The sequence below is a fragment of the Aythya marila genome (genome assembly GCF_965140915.1).
Source record: "Aythya marila genome assembly, chromosome: 18".
Taxonomy (NCBI): domain Eukaryota; kingdom Metazoa; phylum Chordata; class Aves; order Anseriformes; family Anatidae; genus Aythya; species Aythya marila.
In genome coordinates this window covers 3,205,989-3,226,167 of record NC_139059.1, presented here as the reverse complement: position 1 = coordinate 3,226,167, position 20,179 = coordinate 3,205,989, and the positions used below count along the sequence as shown (strand labels likewise).

The window sequence follows — 20,179 nt, the reverse complement described above, 5'->3', positions numbered from 1 at the left end:
CTTGGGGTTACCAGCGTGTGCATGAACAGGGATCAGTATTTATGTGTGTGTACATTGGGGGAAGAGTGTTGGGCACAGCGATGACTGCACAACTTAGAGACACACCTACACAATTTAGAAATACAGCAGCTTCCAAAAGAGCTTATTCACCCATGTCGAAATCCACAAGGTGATGGTGTGGTGACTTTGAGTGCTGGCTCGGGCCAGCGGCAGCCTCCAGGACGGCAGCTGAAGGTGGTGACAAGGCGACATCCATCCCCCTGGACACCACAGCGTGCGCGGGCACTGCCCGCGTTTCTTAACACAGCACATATCTTTCCCTCCCCAAATCTTTATTTATGCGTTTCCTTTCCGTGCAATACAAGCAGAAATTGCCACAGTGCTTCTGGGCACTCCCAAACCCACCCGCTCCCCAAAAATCCCCTCAGAAGCAGCGCCCCCAGGCCGGGGCCACAGCGGCCTCCACAGCCGCGCCCGCCCCTCGCTCCCCTCTCAGGGCGCCGCCAGCCCCGGGGGGCCTCCACCGGGCCCGGGCCCGGACCGATCGCGTCTCGGGGCCACCCCCGCGGCACAGCGCGGAAACGGAAGGGGCCAGGCCGGGGCCGGCTGTCAGCGGAGGCCGCCGGGAGCGGGGGTGGGGTCGGTTTGAACCGTTGGCCGCCGGCCTGGCCCCGCTCCGGGGCACCGGGAGCCGCCGACCCCGCCGCGGCCCTTCCCGTGCGGTGCCACCCCGGGCGCCCGCTGCCCCACAGGGCAGGGCCCGGGCGCTGCGGGGTTAAAGAGCGAGGTAAAAGGGGGTGATGGGGACCGGGGGTGCCGGTTGGGGTCGGTGTGGGTGACAGCAGGCAGGGGGGGAGCAGCAGCCTGGCTGTCCCTCCGAGTTTGTCACCGCGGGAGGTGTCGCTGAGGGGGGCAGCCGCTGCAGGTCCCCTCAGGGAAGCCCCACAGGCGGCAGCGCCGCGCGGTGAAACCGCAGGGAGGCACCCGCAGGAGGAGGAGAAATAAAGAAATAGCGGCTCTCACCCTGCGGGGACGGAGCTGTAATCCCGGGCTGGCTGCAGGGTGGGGTGGGCTGGGCTGTGGGGCTGGGCCCGGCCCTCCCAAATCCCGGTGCTGCTCAGGAGCCGCAAGGCGCAGCGAACCCTGCCTGACCCCACCAGGAGCTCTGTAGCCAGAGAGCTTGGATAAAAAGAGCCTTTTTGGCTGTCTTTTTCTTTTAACGGGATATTTAATATTTTGCCAATGTACGTTAGTTGTGCCACTTCTAAGTATGCTTAGTGCTTTTCCTCCAGTTTCTTTTTTCCTTTTAATAAAGAAGTTTACAAGTTTGCTAATTACAAGGAAGATAAACTCGGATGAACGTAGCCATTACACAAATTAACGTAGGTGCTGTTTTTAACAAATTATGCCTACCGAATACCTTTTTGTGTGGCTGACTATTTTGAAAACTAGACACACATATTCTTGTAGAAAGTTTAATTGAACGTCATTTGTAATGCAAACCACAGTTATTTTTGCGTGAATCGAATGAAAAAGTTTCCTTTTCTCCTGGCCCAATATGAATAGAGACCACTCTATAGTGGTATTCAATCTCATCAATATGAATAATTTTGCAGGTTGCTTTGCGTTCTTTCAAAATGAATGGTGAAGAGGAAACGTGGGAAAAACTAGATGCAGAATTTGATCACTGCGTTGTGGATATGAAGCCTCATGTTCTAAAGCTACAGCATAGGTCAGGTAAATGTCGCAAAATGCATATGTAGAGAAACATTAATGACAAAACTCCAGGTTATTGGTAATTGTTACGTGTAATGCTTGATGTTACAAGGTATTGTAAGTTGAGCACCCCCTGCCCCCTCCCAAAAAAAAAAAAAATTAGGTTGCCGTTGCTATTATTTTTTGGACTTACGTGTATTATATTTTTGGCTGTAAATGTGATTTTGCATAAATATATTGGTTTCTCCATTTTTAAAAATGAGTAGAAACTAAAAGCTTTTAAAAGGCATTAATTCTGAGATTGCATTTACCAAATTGAAAATATTTTTTAGAAGTTTTTAATTTGGTTAGGAACTTGTGATGGTTTAAGCGTCATTCATAAATAACGTCTTATAAAGCTAGTGCTTAGAAACAAATTTATTATTATTAAATACATGCAATCTACAAGCTGAGGCTTTGGTTTGTGACTATTTAATCATATAAGTAGTTTCATCATCTGGCAGCAATGCTTGTGTAGAGAATTTTAGAACAAATGAAGACTCAATATGTTCATAAAATATTGTTTCTTATACAAGCTGTATGTTGTAGTTACATACATCACCTTGCAGTGAGCAACAGCCCTCAGTTCCTGATGAGATGAAGGAGTTCAGAAATCTTTGTCATCTGTGGGCTTTGTAATCATTAGAGATTTAATCTGAACGTGCTGCTTTTAGAAGTCATGTAAGCTTCTAGTAAATTTGAATCTATAGAAAATATTTCTGAATCGGAGAAATCTGAGCTATTGTTAAAGACTTATTTTAAATCTAGGTACTTTGGTTCAGTCATTCGGGATTTTTGTTGGTTTAGCTTTAAACTTTTGGGTGGAAGGTAAGCATCCACAAAAAATGGTGATCAGAAATGGCTTTTGTTCTTTCTGCATGTTCAATTTTCTCTGACATATAGTACTTTTATATACATATATGTTTATAATATTTTTTAAAATTTATTTTAGAACGACAAAGATGTGCACTGTGGATTAAAAAACTATGCGAACCCTCAGGAGCAGGTACAGGAGTAGCGGGAAGGAAGAATCGGAACTTATATGCAAAACTTCTGCTCCACATGCTGAAACGGGGTTTGCTAGAAGGTCCTTTTACACACAAACCAGAACCAGGAATACTGAAAACTTTACCTTCATATATGGTGAGTGTAACTTTTTATCAGTTAAATTTGCTTAATCGTATTCTGAAAATACTTTAAAGTCTCTGATACATTTTGTATGTATTTTTAACTACAGTCGATTTATTTTGATGAACCAAATTCACCAAGAGTTCGGAGTAGTAGCCCAGACTGCTTACCTGACTGGGTTATGGGAGAACTAGGAAACAGTGAATCCAGACGTGAGGAATTGTCGAAAATATCTTCTAAAGAAGAATTATCTCTAGCAACATCACTTACATATGGGTAAGATTTCTTCATTTGCTTTATTCAGTATTTGATTCATATTTAACGTATACTTGGTTGATAAGCTCTGCATGTTTGAATTTGAATTTATTACACTTTCTCATGGACTCATGTTGAATACAGTACTCGTACTTTATGAACAGAAATTTCATTAATAGCTTTTATCTTAATGATTGCTGTTTTTCTTCTTTTTCCTGTTATTTCATTCCTCTGCTATGTTCACTTCCTGTAAGTCATCTTCCAAATCTCACAGTTCTATCCTCTCCCCTTCCTTTTATTCTCCTTATAGTTACAGACAGTATGGAAAATCAATAGGGCAAACAGTTTGGAAAATTTAGCAGTGCCTGAAGAGAAGGCTTTATAGTGATTTGGTCTGATGATTACCATGGGCAACTCATAGATGGCCCAAAGAGCTAATTTCCTAAATGATCTCTGTCCATATTATTGCAACATTCTTATCTCACTTTGTGGTAATAGTGTATCCTCTGTAGACTTCAGAAGTAGATAATAGCTATTGTTCTGACATTCTAAACAGCTATCAAATAAGCTGATACTCTGATTATGTTTTTCAGACCTCAGATATTATGGTGGCAAAGCACAGTGGTCACAAGGCAAGAGACAAAATTCATACAAAAGTACTTAATTGGGAGAGGGAAGCACAGACAAATGCACAGGCAGGAAGGAAGAGTGATGTGGTAAAAGACGATGTAGATGAAGACTCTCAGGCCACGTTTTTCTTGAAGTAGATCAGAACAGTTATTGTTCCCCTGGAGTTCTTGCACAGTCTTCTCTTTCCAGTTTCTGTACACCAGCATACAAGAGTGGTATTAACTAATGAAGCTGAGGTAGATCAATCCTCACTGTTTCCGTTTAGTTAAAAATAAAAGGAACATACAATATGCAAATGACAAAGAACTTGGGGAAAGCAACCGTATAATATTTTTTTAAAATATGTTCTAAGATGATAATGCTGCAAGGAACTTCATGTAAAATAGTTTTTAATAGTTTTTCTATAGAGAGAATAAAAATAGGAATAAGCATACAGATGGTAGATTTAAAGAATGTTCTGTTGTTCACGGTCAGAAGTTGGAGGAAATTGAGTAGTGGATCCCTGAAGATCAGCAAGTTTTGTTGTTCTGTGACAAAGAAAGAAAAGCATAAAAAGAAAAATGTATTTGATACATCTTCTAGCAAGTGTGATAATTCTTCTAATAAAAACTTCTTGGCCTGTTTGTCCTGTGTTTCATGATGGCTTCTTTAGGAAATAGCAGAATTTATTTTTCTCATTAGTCTTTTGAATCTTATTTTACAGGTCAGAAGCTGTACTTTTCAGAACTTGAGGATAAAGACTCAGAACTGCTGTCTGTGGGATTGTTAGCAATAAGTTTGTCCTTATCTGTACAGTCTCTCATTCTCTCATTGAGTTTGATTTAATATATTTTGATTTACATCATGCAGTGTTGACGACTAGCACTCTCTTTGCCTATATCTTGCATGTTTGTCATTAGGGTAACACAAAATTTTAAGTATTGTTCATCTGAAGCTGTACATCAGAATCCTGAGTATTTGTAGCTGTATCTTGTTCTTGCAATCCATTGGACAGCCTCTTTGTAGGTTTGCAAGTGCAGCAAGCTTAAGCAGCGTCTGTATTTCCAGTCAGTTGGTTATAGAGCTTCTTTGTTTTCTATCCAATTTAGAAAGCAAGCAGGTAAAGGGGTAAAATGTATCAGGTTATTAAGTCTTGGTTTCCTTTTGGCTTAGAAAAATGTCTCTAGTATCAAAGATGTGCCATGCTGGTCAGTGAACACTGTGGAAAATCATAGGCTTTTTTTTTCTGTCCTACTTTGAATCTTTGGTAAACTTTATCTATATTCTATTCTTAAATATTTCCTTTCCTTCAGTTTCTCTTATATAGTGCTACTTTGTACTAATGATCGAGTTTTATGTTCATTTTTACATAGCTGCATTTCAGTCATGAATGGAATTGCCTTTTGTTTGCTTATTTTGACGTTTTAGTTAATGTTTAAACTCTCAAATCCTTGCAGAAAAAAGCACTGTTATAGGTAGCTCTGGATTATGTTCACACCCTAAGTAAGCTCTGTACAAGAGGAAGTGTTTGCTCTCATTCTGTGTGAAACCTCTGGTTTGGTTTCACTGCGTTAGAAATATGCTCATAGGTTTTGTTTCAGAAGTCTAAAGCTTTTTGATGTGTTCAGTTATATTTTTCATAAGTGTTATAATTGTCCTTAAAACATAGTTAATTATGTTTATAGTGCACATTTCACGTTCCTTCTATCACAGTGCTGAGTCTTGCAGTTTCAAATAGTTCAGCTGTCATTTTTGCAGGTGACAGGCACTTGCAAGTTATGTCATGTTAATATTCAGTATCTCAAAACTTTTCCTCTTATGTATCCATTAATTATGCAGTGGTAACAGTCATTTAAAGAGCATCAGTCCTATTTCCAAGTCCTACAACGTTAATACTAAGGGATCTTCTGTTTGCTCATACCCAAGTGCTCTGATATGACCATGCTGAAATATCATTCAGGCCTAACAGTGTGGAGTTGTGCTGATACAGATTTATTACTTCTAATAAATCTTCTTAATAGAACTTCTGGCACTGATTCCTGTACCATGCCATGTTTGCAGCATAAAAAAAAAAAAAAAAAAAGAGCATCTAATTGCTCTGAGTTCCTTACTTGTAGTGTCAGCTGGGGTGTTATTTGAATAGGATGTGAGACAGCATACTCCTCCCTCTGTATCCAGCTTGTGCTTGTCCACTTCTGAGGAAGGCTGAGGCACAGGCCTGCCTACTCCCTCCCTTGTGTTCTTTACCTTTTTTTTTTTTTTTTTTCTTTTCTCTTCCTGGATTATAGTAGGACATTGGAAGCCTGACCCCTTTTCCCATTCCATATCTGAACCCAGGATTTAGGTAGGTCTTGCAAAGTTCCCTGAGATGTGGGCAGGATAGTGAAGCTTTATTTCATTTTTTTTTTTTTTTTTTTTTTTTTTTTTTTTTTTTTTTTTTTTTTTTTTTTGGCCCTGTGGGACTACAGCAATATCTATGTTGGTGATCAACAGTTGGTTTCCAAGGCTCTGGTAAGTTTCCAGGAGACCCATGTTGCCCATTATACCATGCCAGCAGTAATGAGTTCTGGAAGTGAAACCTAGCGCTATAGGCATGGTTTTGCTGATGTGTACTCAAGCTGAGGATGGAACTGTGTACAAGGAAACGTGAATTTGTGTTGGCAGTTGCAAATTTTGATGTCCCTGTAGATTAACAAGAATTAATCTTTAAGGCAGTGAGAAACTATGTTAAATGCATGAGTTATGTGGGAAGAAACACTGCAGGTGAATGTTTCAGATATTATGTTTCATGGGGATAGTTTCTTTAATACTTATTTGCAAGCGTCTATATTAGGATTGTGTTTTTCTTTGAATTTTTAGTTTTGAACGTGCCATCAGTGCAAGTAAAGAGATTAAGTACAAAAAATCTTCTGGAATCTGCAGTTTGTAAGGAGCCAGCAGATGGGGATCTTGTTACGTTTTACTTGCCTCACTACTTCAGAACATGTATTAGGAAAGCTGCGTCCAGAAGCGTGTGATATATTTAGTTTGATGGAAATTTTATGTTCCAACCATGACTTAATTCTTACAGATGGGCTAAAACATTTTCTCAAGGCAAAACAGATATGCCAGTGAGAAATGCTTATGAATAACTTCTTCATGTTTGTTTGAGATTTTCTCCTCTAAAGGAAGCAGACAAATGGAGAAGCTTTGTTCAGTTATTTTTATCTTACAGTATACATGCTATGTGTGAAGATTTTGCCTTTTTACATAAGAAGCTGCTTATCTGGCTAAATAAAAAATACGTATGCTCCACTTCCAAGTCAGATTTGTCTAAGACCAAGCAAGAAGGTGCTAGAAAGCTGCATGTTTAATTTGAAACTTGAGAGAACAGGTTTTAGTAATGTATGGTTAGGTTTGGACAAAAATCTGACCCCCTTCTGACTGTAGGAAAATTCTACTGTATGTTTGTAGTGTTACAGATTATGCCACAAAAACATTGTTAAAGGTTAGTGTGTGGCTGTGCTATACTGGGAAGAACCAGTGAGTTTCCCTTACTTTGTTCCTAGTAGGAAATTATTTACTAATCTCTTTTATTAGCAGCAAATTGCTTCCTTCTCCCATGCTAGTTCGGTTTTTGTTGAGGCAGGTCACAGAGCTAGCGTCAGGCCTGACCGTTCTTCACTCACCTGCTGTGGAAGGAAAAATAAATAATCTTACATAACATCGTGTGCTTTCTGGAGGCTGACTCAATAGCAGAAAGCAAAAGGGAGTGAATGGGTGGTATACATTTGGAATGAGCAGAATTGCAGTCCATCCTTAGTGGTCTTTGCAGAGCTTGTTTATAGAGAGAAAGTGACTTCCTTTCAGTTCCTTTTCAAACTAGCAAGTGCAGAACTAGGACTATATCTAATTTTCTTCATTCCTTTTTCCAGTTTAAAAATATTACAGGTAGCTTGTTGTCTGGTTTGGATATTTATCTATAGTCCTTAATCTCTCAATGATCGGAGCATGAATTCTTTTCTTTCTGGTTTTAAATGAATGAAACGTTAATTGCTTGATAACCTGAATGTAGTTTGGAAAAGTCCTTTGATAAAAGTGCAGACTTGCAGTGAAAGACAACAAATCTTTACACAAAATCATCTTACTAGCACATAAAATTAAATTCTGGTAAGATATGTATGATTTAGAATGCTAGAGAAAGTCATTGTATTACTATGTTTCCTTTCAGCTTTTTTGCCTCTTTTCTAACTAAACTTATCTGTTTTACTGCTCGTAATAGTTACTCTGCGTCCATATATGTTGCTCGTATTTACTGCTGCTAGAAGGGAAGATATGCTTCCAGTTGTTATATTTCACAATTCCCTGCTGTTCTGATGAAAGCTGGGCTGGTGTGCTTCATGAGAAGTTTGTGTATGTCTTCCTAGAAGTGACTAGTTTATATTGTACATCCAACGGTTGTCTTTCACTTCATAAACACTTAATTCATCTCAGTGTCTTTTGGCATATCTTATAGTCTAAATTTCTGCTGGATGGAAAGAATGAAAGGCATTTTAATGGTCTGACTTGATTTTAATACTATGTAGCTAGTCACAGGAAGGTGGATTGACTTAACAGGAGTCTTTAATTACTTTAATACATATGGAATTGACACCCAAGTATATGCTGAAGGGTGTTCTGCTACTGTTTTGGATCCTTTGCTGTATCAACCTATTTAACAAACTTTTACAGTTCTTGTGTTGTTTTTGTTCTGTGCTGCTGTTCTCTTCTTTCATTGTTCTGTAACTGGGAGGCATCTCTTGTCCAGGTTCATGAATGACAGTTATCTTCTGCTACGTGAGACCTCTTGTGCAAATGCTTTGTATTAATAGCATTTTCAAAGCATCCTTGTCTCCTTTTTTTCTGTACTGGACAGAATACTTGTTTATTCTGTACTATATCCTGTATTGCTTGCGGGGCTTTTCTCACTGTCCCTCCCGTGTATATCGCTATAGTCCCTGAAAGAGAGCTGAAATGAGGTGCAACTACGGTAGTATATACGACTTGTTTCTTTCACATGTTACTCTTCACCCTGGCCTTTCAAGTCATTGCTTTTCTGTTGAGCTGTTTGTGTGGTTCTTGTCCTTGTCTTCAGGTTTGTATGTTACATGAAGGTATACCTTGATCTAACCTCATTTTTAGTAGTTCCCAGACTAATCTCCCCTGTGGTGCAGACAACCAACATCATCGTTCCTTTTCTGTTCTCTGAGTTGTCAGACAGCATCCCATGCTGTCTCATGTGCTTAGGAATTTTGTCTTAACAACATGTTCTCCTAAATCAGCCCTCTTGGTGAACTTAGGTTTATTCTAAAATCTGTTGAGAGGTGTTGGGTACTGTAGTGACTGAGAAGTGCAAAAACCACCTCTTAATATACCATATATACGTATATACTATTTTTGACCTTTACATCTGGATAATCATCTACTGTTGTAGAAAGGATCTTATTAAGGGTAAGCTCTGTTGTGTGCCACAAGTATTAAAAATTATTTTCTTTCTGCTTACTCTTGTTATAACAACAGGGAGAGATTCACGTTCAATGGAAAGCCAACATTAAGATCACAGTCTACAAGCCCTCCTCACCGGACAGATGAAGATAACCTAGCTGCATCGCTGTCTGTAAGATGCTTCTCCTCGTAATAAAACCTGCTGTAGTTTCAATGAGTTCTTTTTATATATTCCTGTAAAGCTGTTATTTCCAATTGCATGAGTCATGATCCCTGTGTACAGATGGAGATATTTAGGAAGAAGTGACATAGACTAAAGGTCATCAGAATCTGTCCTCTGTGCACAGGAAAAAAATTCTGATAGGATACTCTCAATTCATCGTAAAGGTTGAGCTGTGTTTAGTATAATGTGTTTCGTGTTAGATGTGCTGTTATCCACAGGATTTGCAAATTGGTTGTATTGATATCATCTTGTATTTGCAGTAATAGATTTAAAAAAAAATCTGCATAGATGGATTTGGTTCTCTTTAATGATAGCTGACCTTTGAGTGAACTTTGGACAGCTTGTTTTATCAAACTCTCAACAACTAGCATTATAACTGATTGAAAGACAGCAGTCAGACTTCAAGTAAAACTCTTCTAGTCCAAACTATTTAATGGTATTGTATGACAGCAAGCATTTAAAACTAAAAATTACTCCTGAAAAATTAAAGCTATTAAAACATATGATGTTACTGTTCTGTTTTATAAATGTGTTTTGTAGCCTTTTAAAATCCAGTATTCATTACCTCAGAGAAGTCCATCTCTTCTAGTTTCTTCATCATAGTCAGTGCATCAATTATAGGTCCCACACCTCCATGAAATATTTTATTTGATGTACGTATATTCTAGATCTGTCCACGTTTATTTCTTGATTGTATCAGAGGAACAGCTTAGAACAATTGCAGCTGGGAGTGGGCTATTGACTTGTTAGCAATTCATATAGACTGTTCTTACTTTTCTTTACTGGGCACAACTAAGAACTCTGGAGGAAGTGAACGGCAAGTAGGTCAAACTGGAAGCTTGTATGGCTCTCCCATCAGCTGCCAAAGACAGTTAAGCATGGCTCATTTCTAGAGTGTGTTCCCTGAAGAATGGAGTTTTGTCTTATTTATTTTTGTGAACGCACCCTGTGTAGAGGAGGCCATTGCTTTGGAATTAGTAAGTAAAATAAAGAGCTGTATTAAAGTGAGGCGGGAGGGTGATTCATCCTCCTCTGAACTCCTTTCTAGCACAGTATGCTACTGGTAACAGCTATTTAGATTAAAGCTGTGACAAGTACCATGACACAGTTAGGAAGAGCAGAGTAGGCATTGCCAAATTTAATGAAAAGCTTTTATTTGCACTATGCCTCTCTCAGCTCTTCTGATATTTCGTTTGACTTTTTGTGTTCCAGGACCATCATAAAAAAACCACTGCTTTGGATGACAGTGACCTCGAAGCACGTCTCAATAGTTGGAATCTCGGGGTAAAATAAGAAGTGCATTACTTATTAGCTTGAAATTTCGGCTATATTACTAAAGAGTTTTCATCACTGAATTTAGTCATCAAAATTTTGTGTAGGAGTCAGTCTTCCAGAAATGAAATTATAAAGCTCGAAAAGGCTAATAATGAATATATGTAGTATGAACAGGAAAAAAACGTTCAAATGTCTTATTTCGCAGAAATAATTTAAATATATTTACTGATAAGTCAATGAAAATAATACCTGATGGTCAAAACCAGATGCCATACTCTGGTAGAAACAAAGACTGTCTCTAGCAAACTTGAAAGCATTACTTTGAATTTAAGTTAGTATAAATAAGAGCTTGGCTTTCTGTGTGTAATTTTTTTGTTTTTATTTTTTTTTAAATATAGAAATATAAAATTTTTAACCAAAAATGTTGAGTTGTATTGATGGCTTAGGCTTTGCCTCCCATTGGCAAGGTTCAAGAGGCTTTTCAGTGCGTTAATCTCTTTTCTTCCCTTTTAATAACTAGAATCTTAGTCCAGGCAGTGGGCTGTTCCTGATGGAGAAAATAGGAAAGCTCAAAAATTCCTTGAGTAGGAGTCAGAGGTGTTTCCAAAAAAACTTGATGGAGAAATTAGAGTAATTTAAAAACATGGAGGAACAGAAGTGTGGTTACATTTAGGAATATAATGAGTTTTATTATGGGGAACATGAAATCCTTATGTAGGTCATGTATTTCTAAGGTCACGTACTGAATTTAACATTGCACTATAGTTGCTGCTTGTGGTTCTAATGTGTTTTTACTTTTATGATATGCCTACATCAGTAGCTCAGATATTTTAAATTTTAATTAAAAATAGCGTGAAAAGTTTTGGTAAATTCTGTGCTTTCTCTACTAAGCAGAGAGGCCAAGGCTTAGCAGACTGTATTATGAAGAGTTCAGATATTTGTTGTTAACAGTAATAACTTCCTACATGAAAAGTAAAACTTGCATCACTTTGCTAATATTGTTGCTTCTTACGAGTAATAAGATTTTTTTTTTTTGTTTGCCTTGCAGCATTTTCTGATTATCTCTATCAAATGTTTTATTGTTCAAGTTCTTTGTATTCTAGGCATTCTTGGTTAAATGTTTTTTAAAAAAGTTGAGTTTTGATTGTGATTAAATTTGCTTTTCACATAATGAATACTAAAACTAGCTAATTTTAAATACATTATAAAATGTGTTTTTCTTAGCCTTATTGACTCTTATCTAAACCGATGTGGGACTATGAAGCGTTCATGCCTTGAAGTTGCATTTGCAATGTAGAAAAGAAAAAATAGTTTTGTTGTTTGAAAGGAAAAGTGTCAGAGCCAGAAGTTTAGACAAATTCAAGTAATCTTTGGCCATGCTGTTATTTTGAACTTACTTTGTTATTCTTTAGCTATGTTAGAATATATTTAAAAACTCCTCAACTATCATATTTTATTAACAACTGCCAATAAATTTCTGCATGCTGTTGCAAATATAGTGTACTTCATAAATGGGACATCCTCACCTTCCCTTTAGTTATTTCTTGAGAAGTAACTAAATATCATAAAATATATGTAGTGTCAGGAAAATAAGCTTGCTGAATAAGAGAATTATTTCCTTAGAAACCTGCTTTCTGTTTTCCTCTAGCATTCGCTAAACTTGTAGGTTGTACACAAACAATTTTTGGATATAAAATGTAAGTTATGTAGCAGAATAACAATGAATTAGACCCCTGTATATTCTTACCCAACCTACTTAGGTTTTTTCACAATGCTTCTGGTATGGTTTCATTTGTCATTGTAGTCAATTTCAGGTGTGACAAAGCCAGTCTTTTAAACGTCCCAGGAAATTCAGTGCTTCATCTTAGGTGGAAAGCATACAAAGAGATTGTACCCTGGGGAAACAGCAAAGGGGTTTTTAATCAGGGAGAACATCATTTTTCGTTATTGAAATTCGGCCAGAAGCGAAAATCTGGTAAAATCCTTTTACCAGAAGCGATGTACAATCTTCAGTCCAAAGAATTTGGATGCTCAGGTCTTGTACAGAAAGATTAATCATGGCAAACGTTATTGCATAATAAAGGTTTAACAGGACTGAAGCCGAAGAAGTTCTATGGTCAGTGGCTTGAAATATGTTCTCCTGTTTGGAGAAATTATATATAATACAGGGTTAAAGTAGATGCAAACACAGAGTTCTTGGGTGGCTACAGCAGCAGTGTATGATATGCCTGGTTTGTGTACTTAGTTCACATCTGCCCGTGTCTTTCCAGTCTAGTTAAGCTCAACCATTTTTGTACAAACCATTTGATTATCTTTTGTTTGGTTTCTTAGTCTGTCTGCTTACTATAAACATACCTACTGTATATGTTGTGGTGTTGGAGGGCAGCAACACTGTAAAAACTTTCCCACAGTGAACTCCAAGTGGTGTTGTGACTTCAAAAAATAAATTCAACTTCCATGCTGACAAACAATCTTTATGTGCTTTAATGTCCTTCCACTAAGACTGCAGAAGCAGCATTAAAGTGAACTTCCCTACAAATTATGATGTTAGATAAGAATGTCCTTACTCAAATTTCCTGAAGCTACTCAGCAGTTATTTCTGTAGGGAACATGCTGGCTGGCTGGGTTTGCTAGATTAAAGTAAGAACTTAGGGCAAGGTTCAGTTTAGTTGTTTACCATTTCAAAATCTGAAGTGTTCTTAACTCTTTCATGTGTGTTTTTCCATCCTTGTTTTGAAAACAATCACATTTTGTCTTTGAAGGAGCTTAGAGGGGGAATGTACAACAAGCCTGCTGATCTAAATGTTTTTTTCCTGCATCTTAATATATACAACATACCTTCTGACTCCATTGCTGAACAGTAATAAGATACAATTGTGTATTATTGAAGACAAATAGACCTTGATAAACATCTTCTGAAGAACAAAATGTGACTTCGGAAGGGGAAGAATGAAAGCATAACATTACCATAGTCCTTGTTGTGATATTTACTGTGTCAAAAGAGCAGAAGCTCTGGTATACGTTTCTGGACTGTGACTGGTAGAAAGCCTGGATGCTGTTTTCAGCCCCAAGGGTAAAATGTAGTTGACAGTCTGAGGATGAGTTTTGTGGAAGTGCTTAGTGCTCAAACTTAGGCTTTTTCTGCACTGTCGTTGCTATTATGTGGAACCATTTTAGCTCAATTTACTTTTCCAATGAATGTTTCGCTCATGGCTTTCATTGCTTTAAAATAGTATACTTTAAAAATACATAGTTTTATCTGCTATCTGTTGTTAAAATAAATGGCAATTGAGAATATTGAAGTTAAAAATTATGGTTAACTTATCTCAAATTCAGTTTTGGAATCTGTTTTTATGCTGGATTTCTGCCTTATTTTCACGAATTAAGAGCATATGTTTTCATAAAGTAGATTTTTTTTTCTCCCCTCTTAATGGGAATCTGATTATCTATAGCCCTCCCAACACCAGGATTTACTGGTTTCTGAAGGCTTGAGTACTGGAGGGTGATCATGGCAGTCCTCACAAATTGAAAAATGATTTGTTGTCTAACTGCCCAATAGAACAGGAGAAACAAAAATATTTTCTACAAAGAGATTCAAAATGTCATTTTTTATTAAGAAGTGGTATTTACAAATTAGAGTTCAATTCTAGTTCAAATAAAGATGTCTTTCATGATGACATTTATTTGGTTCATACTCTTAAAAAAGCATGATATGATTTACTGTTCTTCTCATGGCAGCCCTTCAGTTTCATACATATGTATTTTGGTTTGTCTTTGACCTTTTGCTTATTATTTTTAAATTTGCATGTTTCTCATAAATACAAGCTTTTTTTCTTTTTTGGGCATTTTTTATTGTGATATTCCCTCTTTAATGTGGTATAATTTTGAGAACAAGAAGTTTTGCAGAAGACCAGCATGAAAAGAATGAATGTTGAGACATTAAATGTTTACAGATCAGTTTAAGTGGATATAATCCACAACAAGTAACAAAGTGGGAACATTAAACTTCAAAGCACATATGGCTGCTGTTACAAAATCAAAAAATGCAAGACTTAGGCCGTACAAAGTATTAGAGACACATTTTCCTTCTTTCTTATAAACAAGTAAGATATACCTTAGCTATTTAGACTGTAAACAGCGTAATTTCATGGTCAGATAAAGTATTTGAATTAATCATAAATATTTACAATAATTTCTAGCTTTTGAAAAAGTGAAAGTAAAGGGTGACCTTTTTTTTTTTTTCCCTCCAATAGAGGACTTTTGGAAAATATCTATGCCTTTGAAATTCAGTTCTGCAGCCTTAGCCTTCTCAGAAGTCCACCTGGTAATGATGAAGGCTTTTGGTGTTTGGGATTATCTGCTGCCCGGTTTTCCGGGGAGCAAGGTCAGGGAGCTAACCTTGAGCTTTTGGCAAGCCTTCTTCAATGCTGGGTGTCTGTAGACAATGGTTTGGCTTGCAGGGCAGATGCAATATGAGCTGGAAACCAAGTGAGTTAGAAGGAAGAGCATAATACTACTGCAGTTGGAGAATGTCAGATATGAAATAGCATTGCAGGTACAAATGTGTAGGCTAAAGAAAATCCTAAAGTTTCTGTATTACAGGTTTTTCGCCTTTGCGTTTCCATCTCACCCTTGATTTTTTTCTATTATTATATACGTTCTGTGGACTTGCACTTCATGATGTTCTTACTCCTCTATTTCTCACCCTCTATTTCTCTCCTCACTAATCTCTTCTAACAATTTTTTTTAGTAAGTGCATGCAGGAGATTCCTTTATTCACTACTGTCTACCCATGTTTTTTGCCATGCCAGTCATAGTGGTATATTAAAAAAAGAAAGAAAAAGCTTTATATGAAAGAAGACCTAATGTATCTGTTTCAGTAAACTCTGACAGTAAAGAAAAACACGTTAAACTTTCAGTTTCAATGAACAATATTAATGAATATTTCTGATGATATAGGTAAACATCTATGATAACATGCTAATATTTTCAAGTACTTCTGGGTGAAATATGACGACTCTTTAACAGCATATAGAAATTGTACATTATATTTTAGGACAGGAAATGAATAATACTGTATCAAATTGAAATTTCAGAGGGATTAAGCCTCTTTTTCACTGGTAAATTCAACTCACAAATGTATTTAATAGTACTGGAGAAAGTGCAAGCGCTTGATATTTGCCATGCCTCATAGATCATTTTAATTTTTTTAGAAAAAAAAAGGCTAAATGTTGTAAGATACGTATCGCAAACACATTCCAAATCTCGCTGCCACATTTTACAAGATTATACCCTTGAAAGCTATTCCTGGGTATTACGCATTCTCTGTGATGTGATGTTTGAGTCCTATCATCTGAGAAAATTAAAAAGATAGAGGAAGTGGGTTGTGAACAATGGTTTGTATTCAGTTCTTAAAAACAGTGATTGAAAGAGCTGCTTTAATTATACAGTACTGTTAATGAATTATTTCCTTATGTTTTGTCTCTATGACTTACATATGTGGATACAGTTTCAATACACTCCTAACTTTCAAAAATGCTAGATTAAAGTCATTGTAATCAGTAAATTTTCTATAACTTTACACTAATTTAAATGAAAATTTATTGAATAAAGTGTTTGGCTTTTTTTTTGGTATAAACTACATATGTAGCTACTTAATTCTTTTAAAACACGCTTAGATTGAATTTTTACAACCACATGAGTTTGGAAAAGTTGAATTTTTAAATGTAATTTTCACCCAAACTGCAGCTGGCTTACCAAAGAAATCAGCGCAGCAAATCCTCCCAAACTGTTTAGTAGACTGTTATCTAAGCGATGTCAAAGTCATTGGTATGTTTCAAAATTCGGATAAATCACTCAAGATCTCAGAACTTCAATTAAAATTTTTGAAATTATTTTGAAACTTGCAATTTTGAGTTGTTTTGAAGTAACTTCTGTCAGCCAGGTTTTTCTTATTTTGAAGTTCATGCAATTTTCAGATATTTTCTCTGTAAGCGCAATTTGAAATGCGTTTGCATGAAGAAACTAAAATTTTAAAACTTGCTGTCAAGATTATATCCACAAAATAGTCTTTCATGAAGATTGTCTATTTCTCTAACTCATAAAAAAAAATATTAGTGTGGTATTGGACATTTAAATTCTGATCCTTTTCTTAAAATGTGTTGAAATGTTCTGAAAGGAGAAAGAATTATGCACGGGGAAACTAACTTTTTAACTTCTAGGTTAGAGTCATGTTACCTTTTGAATCTAGAAACAGCAGAAACATTACCGTGTTTCTGATTTGCATACTAAGTGTGCAAATAGATTTGCAAACTTTCTAGTGGGAAAAAAAGTTCTTCAACTGGTAGATTCATCCAAAGGCATGCTTAAATATTTTGTTGGTTTTCTATTGAGCAATACCGTGTCTGAGTTAAGTATAGGCTTGCTAAAACAGATTATCTTTCAAACTATGCACTCAAAGTTTTATTGCAAACATTTTTGAATCTTTTCGAGAGATGATAAAAGAGACAATCTTGTTTTTTAGTCTTTTTAAGAAATATGAAGGCAATGCTGATGTGATTGCTTATTCTGTAACTTTGTTTTTCAGCTAGAAAATCCAAGATATTTGCGGGAAAAACCAATGCCAGTGTCTTTGGTAAGTATCTACATTTATATTCCCTTCATATTTTGTAAGAACAGGCAAACATGCTTAGTATTTTTTTTCTGTTTAGGAGTGATTTTTACTTGGAGTTGTTACTCTGAATTTAGAATCTGCTTTTTCTCATTCAATAGACAACATCCAAAATTGGCCTAGGAAAAAGTAGCAGTTCTCGTGATGAACAGGCACTGTTTCAAATGCATGAGAAAGAGGTAAGACGCTTTTTTTTCTGGGAAAAAAAAAAAAAAAAAAGAGAATTACAGCTAAATTAGCTATTTAGGGTATTTTCTTCTCAATTTCAATATTCACAAAGCAGTTTGTACTACCAGAAAATCTCATATAAGAATTTTTTTTCCCTGAAGTGACAAAGCTTTTCATTAAATACTTAATGTATTTCCCAATTATTAATGGAATAAAAGAGACCTTCTGAGCACATGGACTATTCTTTCGAAGGACTTTTTGTGTGTGGAAAAGTGAAATCTAGGAATTTTTTAAACTTAGCTTTTAACAGAAGCAATGGAACCTTTAACTTAACAAGGATTTAGCGTATTTACTTTCTTATATACCTCTAAGAATCTGCACATATAAAACTTGTTTTTATTAAAGCCTACATATTTTCTATGTTTGCCTCATCTAGCTCCAGTCCTCCTTTACTCATTTTGCGATTTCTTTTGAACGTTATTTGGCAAGATCAGCATCAAAACATGCCTATCTAATTCTCTCATATGTTATTTACTTTCAACTTTTAAGATTAAAAAAATAGTTTTGTGATCATTTTTTTTCTGTTTTCATAGTTCAAGGCCTGATAAGTTGTATTCCTATGGTTTTTGCCATAAACCAATTTCATTTAGTATATCAGTCATGAGATGGAACTTGAACATGCTATATTCAGCACATGGGTTCTTCTGAAATCACATAGGCATTACATATTTTTTTTGGAAAGACGGTGAACCAGACTTCAGTAAAGCAAATTCAACATATATTAGGAGGAAAACCAAACCCAAACAACAGTTCACGTTCTTTCTCTTTTCAAATGCTTCAATTTTCTGGTTTTAGTCATTTGCTATTGGAAAAGTAAATCATGTGCGTGCAGGGAACAAGCTATCCAAAAGTACTTAAATCTACATAGGACTGCAAATATGCATGAGCTGGAAAGGAAGGGACATCGTCTGCAAACCATGAAATCATCCCTCCCTTACGTGGTATTTTGTAAGAACATTTAAGAATTACAAGGGTCCTAACGTTAATTTCAAGGACAATTCAGAAGCATCTTTAACTGAGACACAAGGGAGGCTAAATCTGGTTTGCAGATACTTGCATTATTTTATTAACAATGAATATGAAAGTCTGCTTTATGTTGATGGCTGGAAGTCTAATGTGACGCGTAAACAAGCAGACATCCATCAGTTGCATGACACATATATTTCACTTTCTCTGTACTGTTCTAACACTCACTGTTCTTTTGTATTGACTGTCTTCAAACCACCATTGCCTCAGGGTGAGACAAGGCAAGGTTTCATAAGATGTGAAAATAGACTAAATAATAAATTGTAAGTATGATGTTGTCATTTAAATAGTATTTTTAAATTAAACAAATTAAAATGCATGCCAAGAAGCAACATAAAGTACTCGGTGAATGGGTTTCTAGTTCTGTGAAAAAATCCTCTAAACCACGCAGTAAAAATCCAGTACTTTTTCCTAATGTTACTCTACAGTGGGGTAGTTTAAACTGGAAAGGCTATAGAAAATTTCACAATCCCATGTGTGCGCTGTTAAGTAGAAAACTTAAATGTGTTTTCATCTTATTTTGTTTGTGAAGCTCAATTAAGAATAAAGTCTTTTCATTTATAGAATGTAAATGTATTAACAGAAGGAGTGCTGTACAAGAGCTTTTGTAAACCTTTAATTGTTTTCAACCTCTTTGTAGTAGAACATAAAATAGGATAACTGTGGTTTTTTGCTTTTAACCTTTAGACCTTTGTTCATAAACCATTCCTGCACCTGTTTTGACTCTGTAATGCTAAACACATGGCCATTTTCAATGATAACCACATCACAGATTTATGAAAATGTGAATATCATCAGGCAGTGGTTTTTAGTCATATTTTCCCCGAATACTTCTGACATGGTTTAATCCATTTGGGAAACTGTCATTACCAAAAAATCCTGGGTTCAAACAAGGAAGATGCAACAAAACAGGAGTATATCAGTTTTCAGCAGTACAGCAAAACAGAACAGATTGTATGAGCGGCTTATCTTGATAAATAGGAAAAGGCCTCCCTTTGAACTTCACCCTTGGTCATCCCGAGTGCTACCCAATACTCCACAGAGCAGACTAGACTCTACAAATGATGTCTAAATGAATCTGAGGCAAGAGTCTTCTCGTATTATTCTTTTTAAATTGAAGGTTGTAAACAACGTTAGTACTTTGTGCAATCTGTCTGGGATAACTGAAAACACTGAGTGTTTTCAGTGCTTTTGTTGACTTTATCACTTTATCACTTTGCTGTTTTGATTTTTCGAAATCCAGTGATAAAAGACTGAGCATTGCAGTGCTCATGCTTTTCCAGTCTTCTGTATCTTGAAGCAATCTGGCAGAAATGGTTGTCTTTTCTACAGTCAGCTGAGTAGATGTTGTAGCCCAACTGAAGGAAGGAGGGAAGGCAGTGGTTGAATTTTCAAGAGAATATGGAATACTTGCAGGATAATTTCCACCCATTTGTCATGTGAAATGAGGACTGATGGAGAAAGTAGGAGCCCAGAGAAAAGGAGAGATGATATGAGTATTGAAAGATACCTTAAAGTATAGAGAATGGGGGGGAAAAGGTCTTTTT

The 20,179-nt window shown here is 36.6% G+C and overlaps 1 protein-coding gene across 4 annotated transcripts in view; it reads left to right on the top strand.

The window, feature by feature from the left end:
• Window positions 1–649: 649 nt before the first annotated feature.
• CEP112 (centrosomal protein 112) overlaps window positions 650–20,179 on the top strand; it is a 161,350-nt gene continuing 141,820 nt past the window's right edge. For 3 of the 4 annotated variants that reach the window (XR_014318731.1, XM_082774781.1, XM_082774783.1), the window contains exons 1-8: window positions 650–787; window positions 1,617–1,737; window positions 2,708–2,898; window positions 2,993–3,159; window positions 9,286–9,382; window positions 10,646–10,717; window positions 17,295–17,342; window positions 17,480–17,557. Coding sequence is in view for 3 of the 4 variants with exons in the window: in XM_082774781.1 (XP_082630907.1) it covers window positions 1,638–1,737; window positions 2,708–2,898; window positions 2,993–3,159; window positions 9,286–9,382; window positions 10,646–10,717; window positions 17,295–17,342; window positions 17,480–17,557 (753 nt within the window). In the remaining variant the exon portion in view is untranslated. The remainder of the gene's footprint in view (window positions 788–1,616; window positions 1,738–2,707; window positions 2,899–2,992; window positions 3,160–9,285; window positions 9,383–10,645; window positions 10,718–17,294; window positions 17,343–17,479; window positions 17,558–20,179) is intronic. The other variant, XM_082774782.1, reaches the window with a different exon arrangement.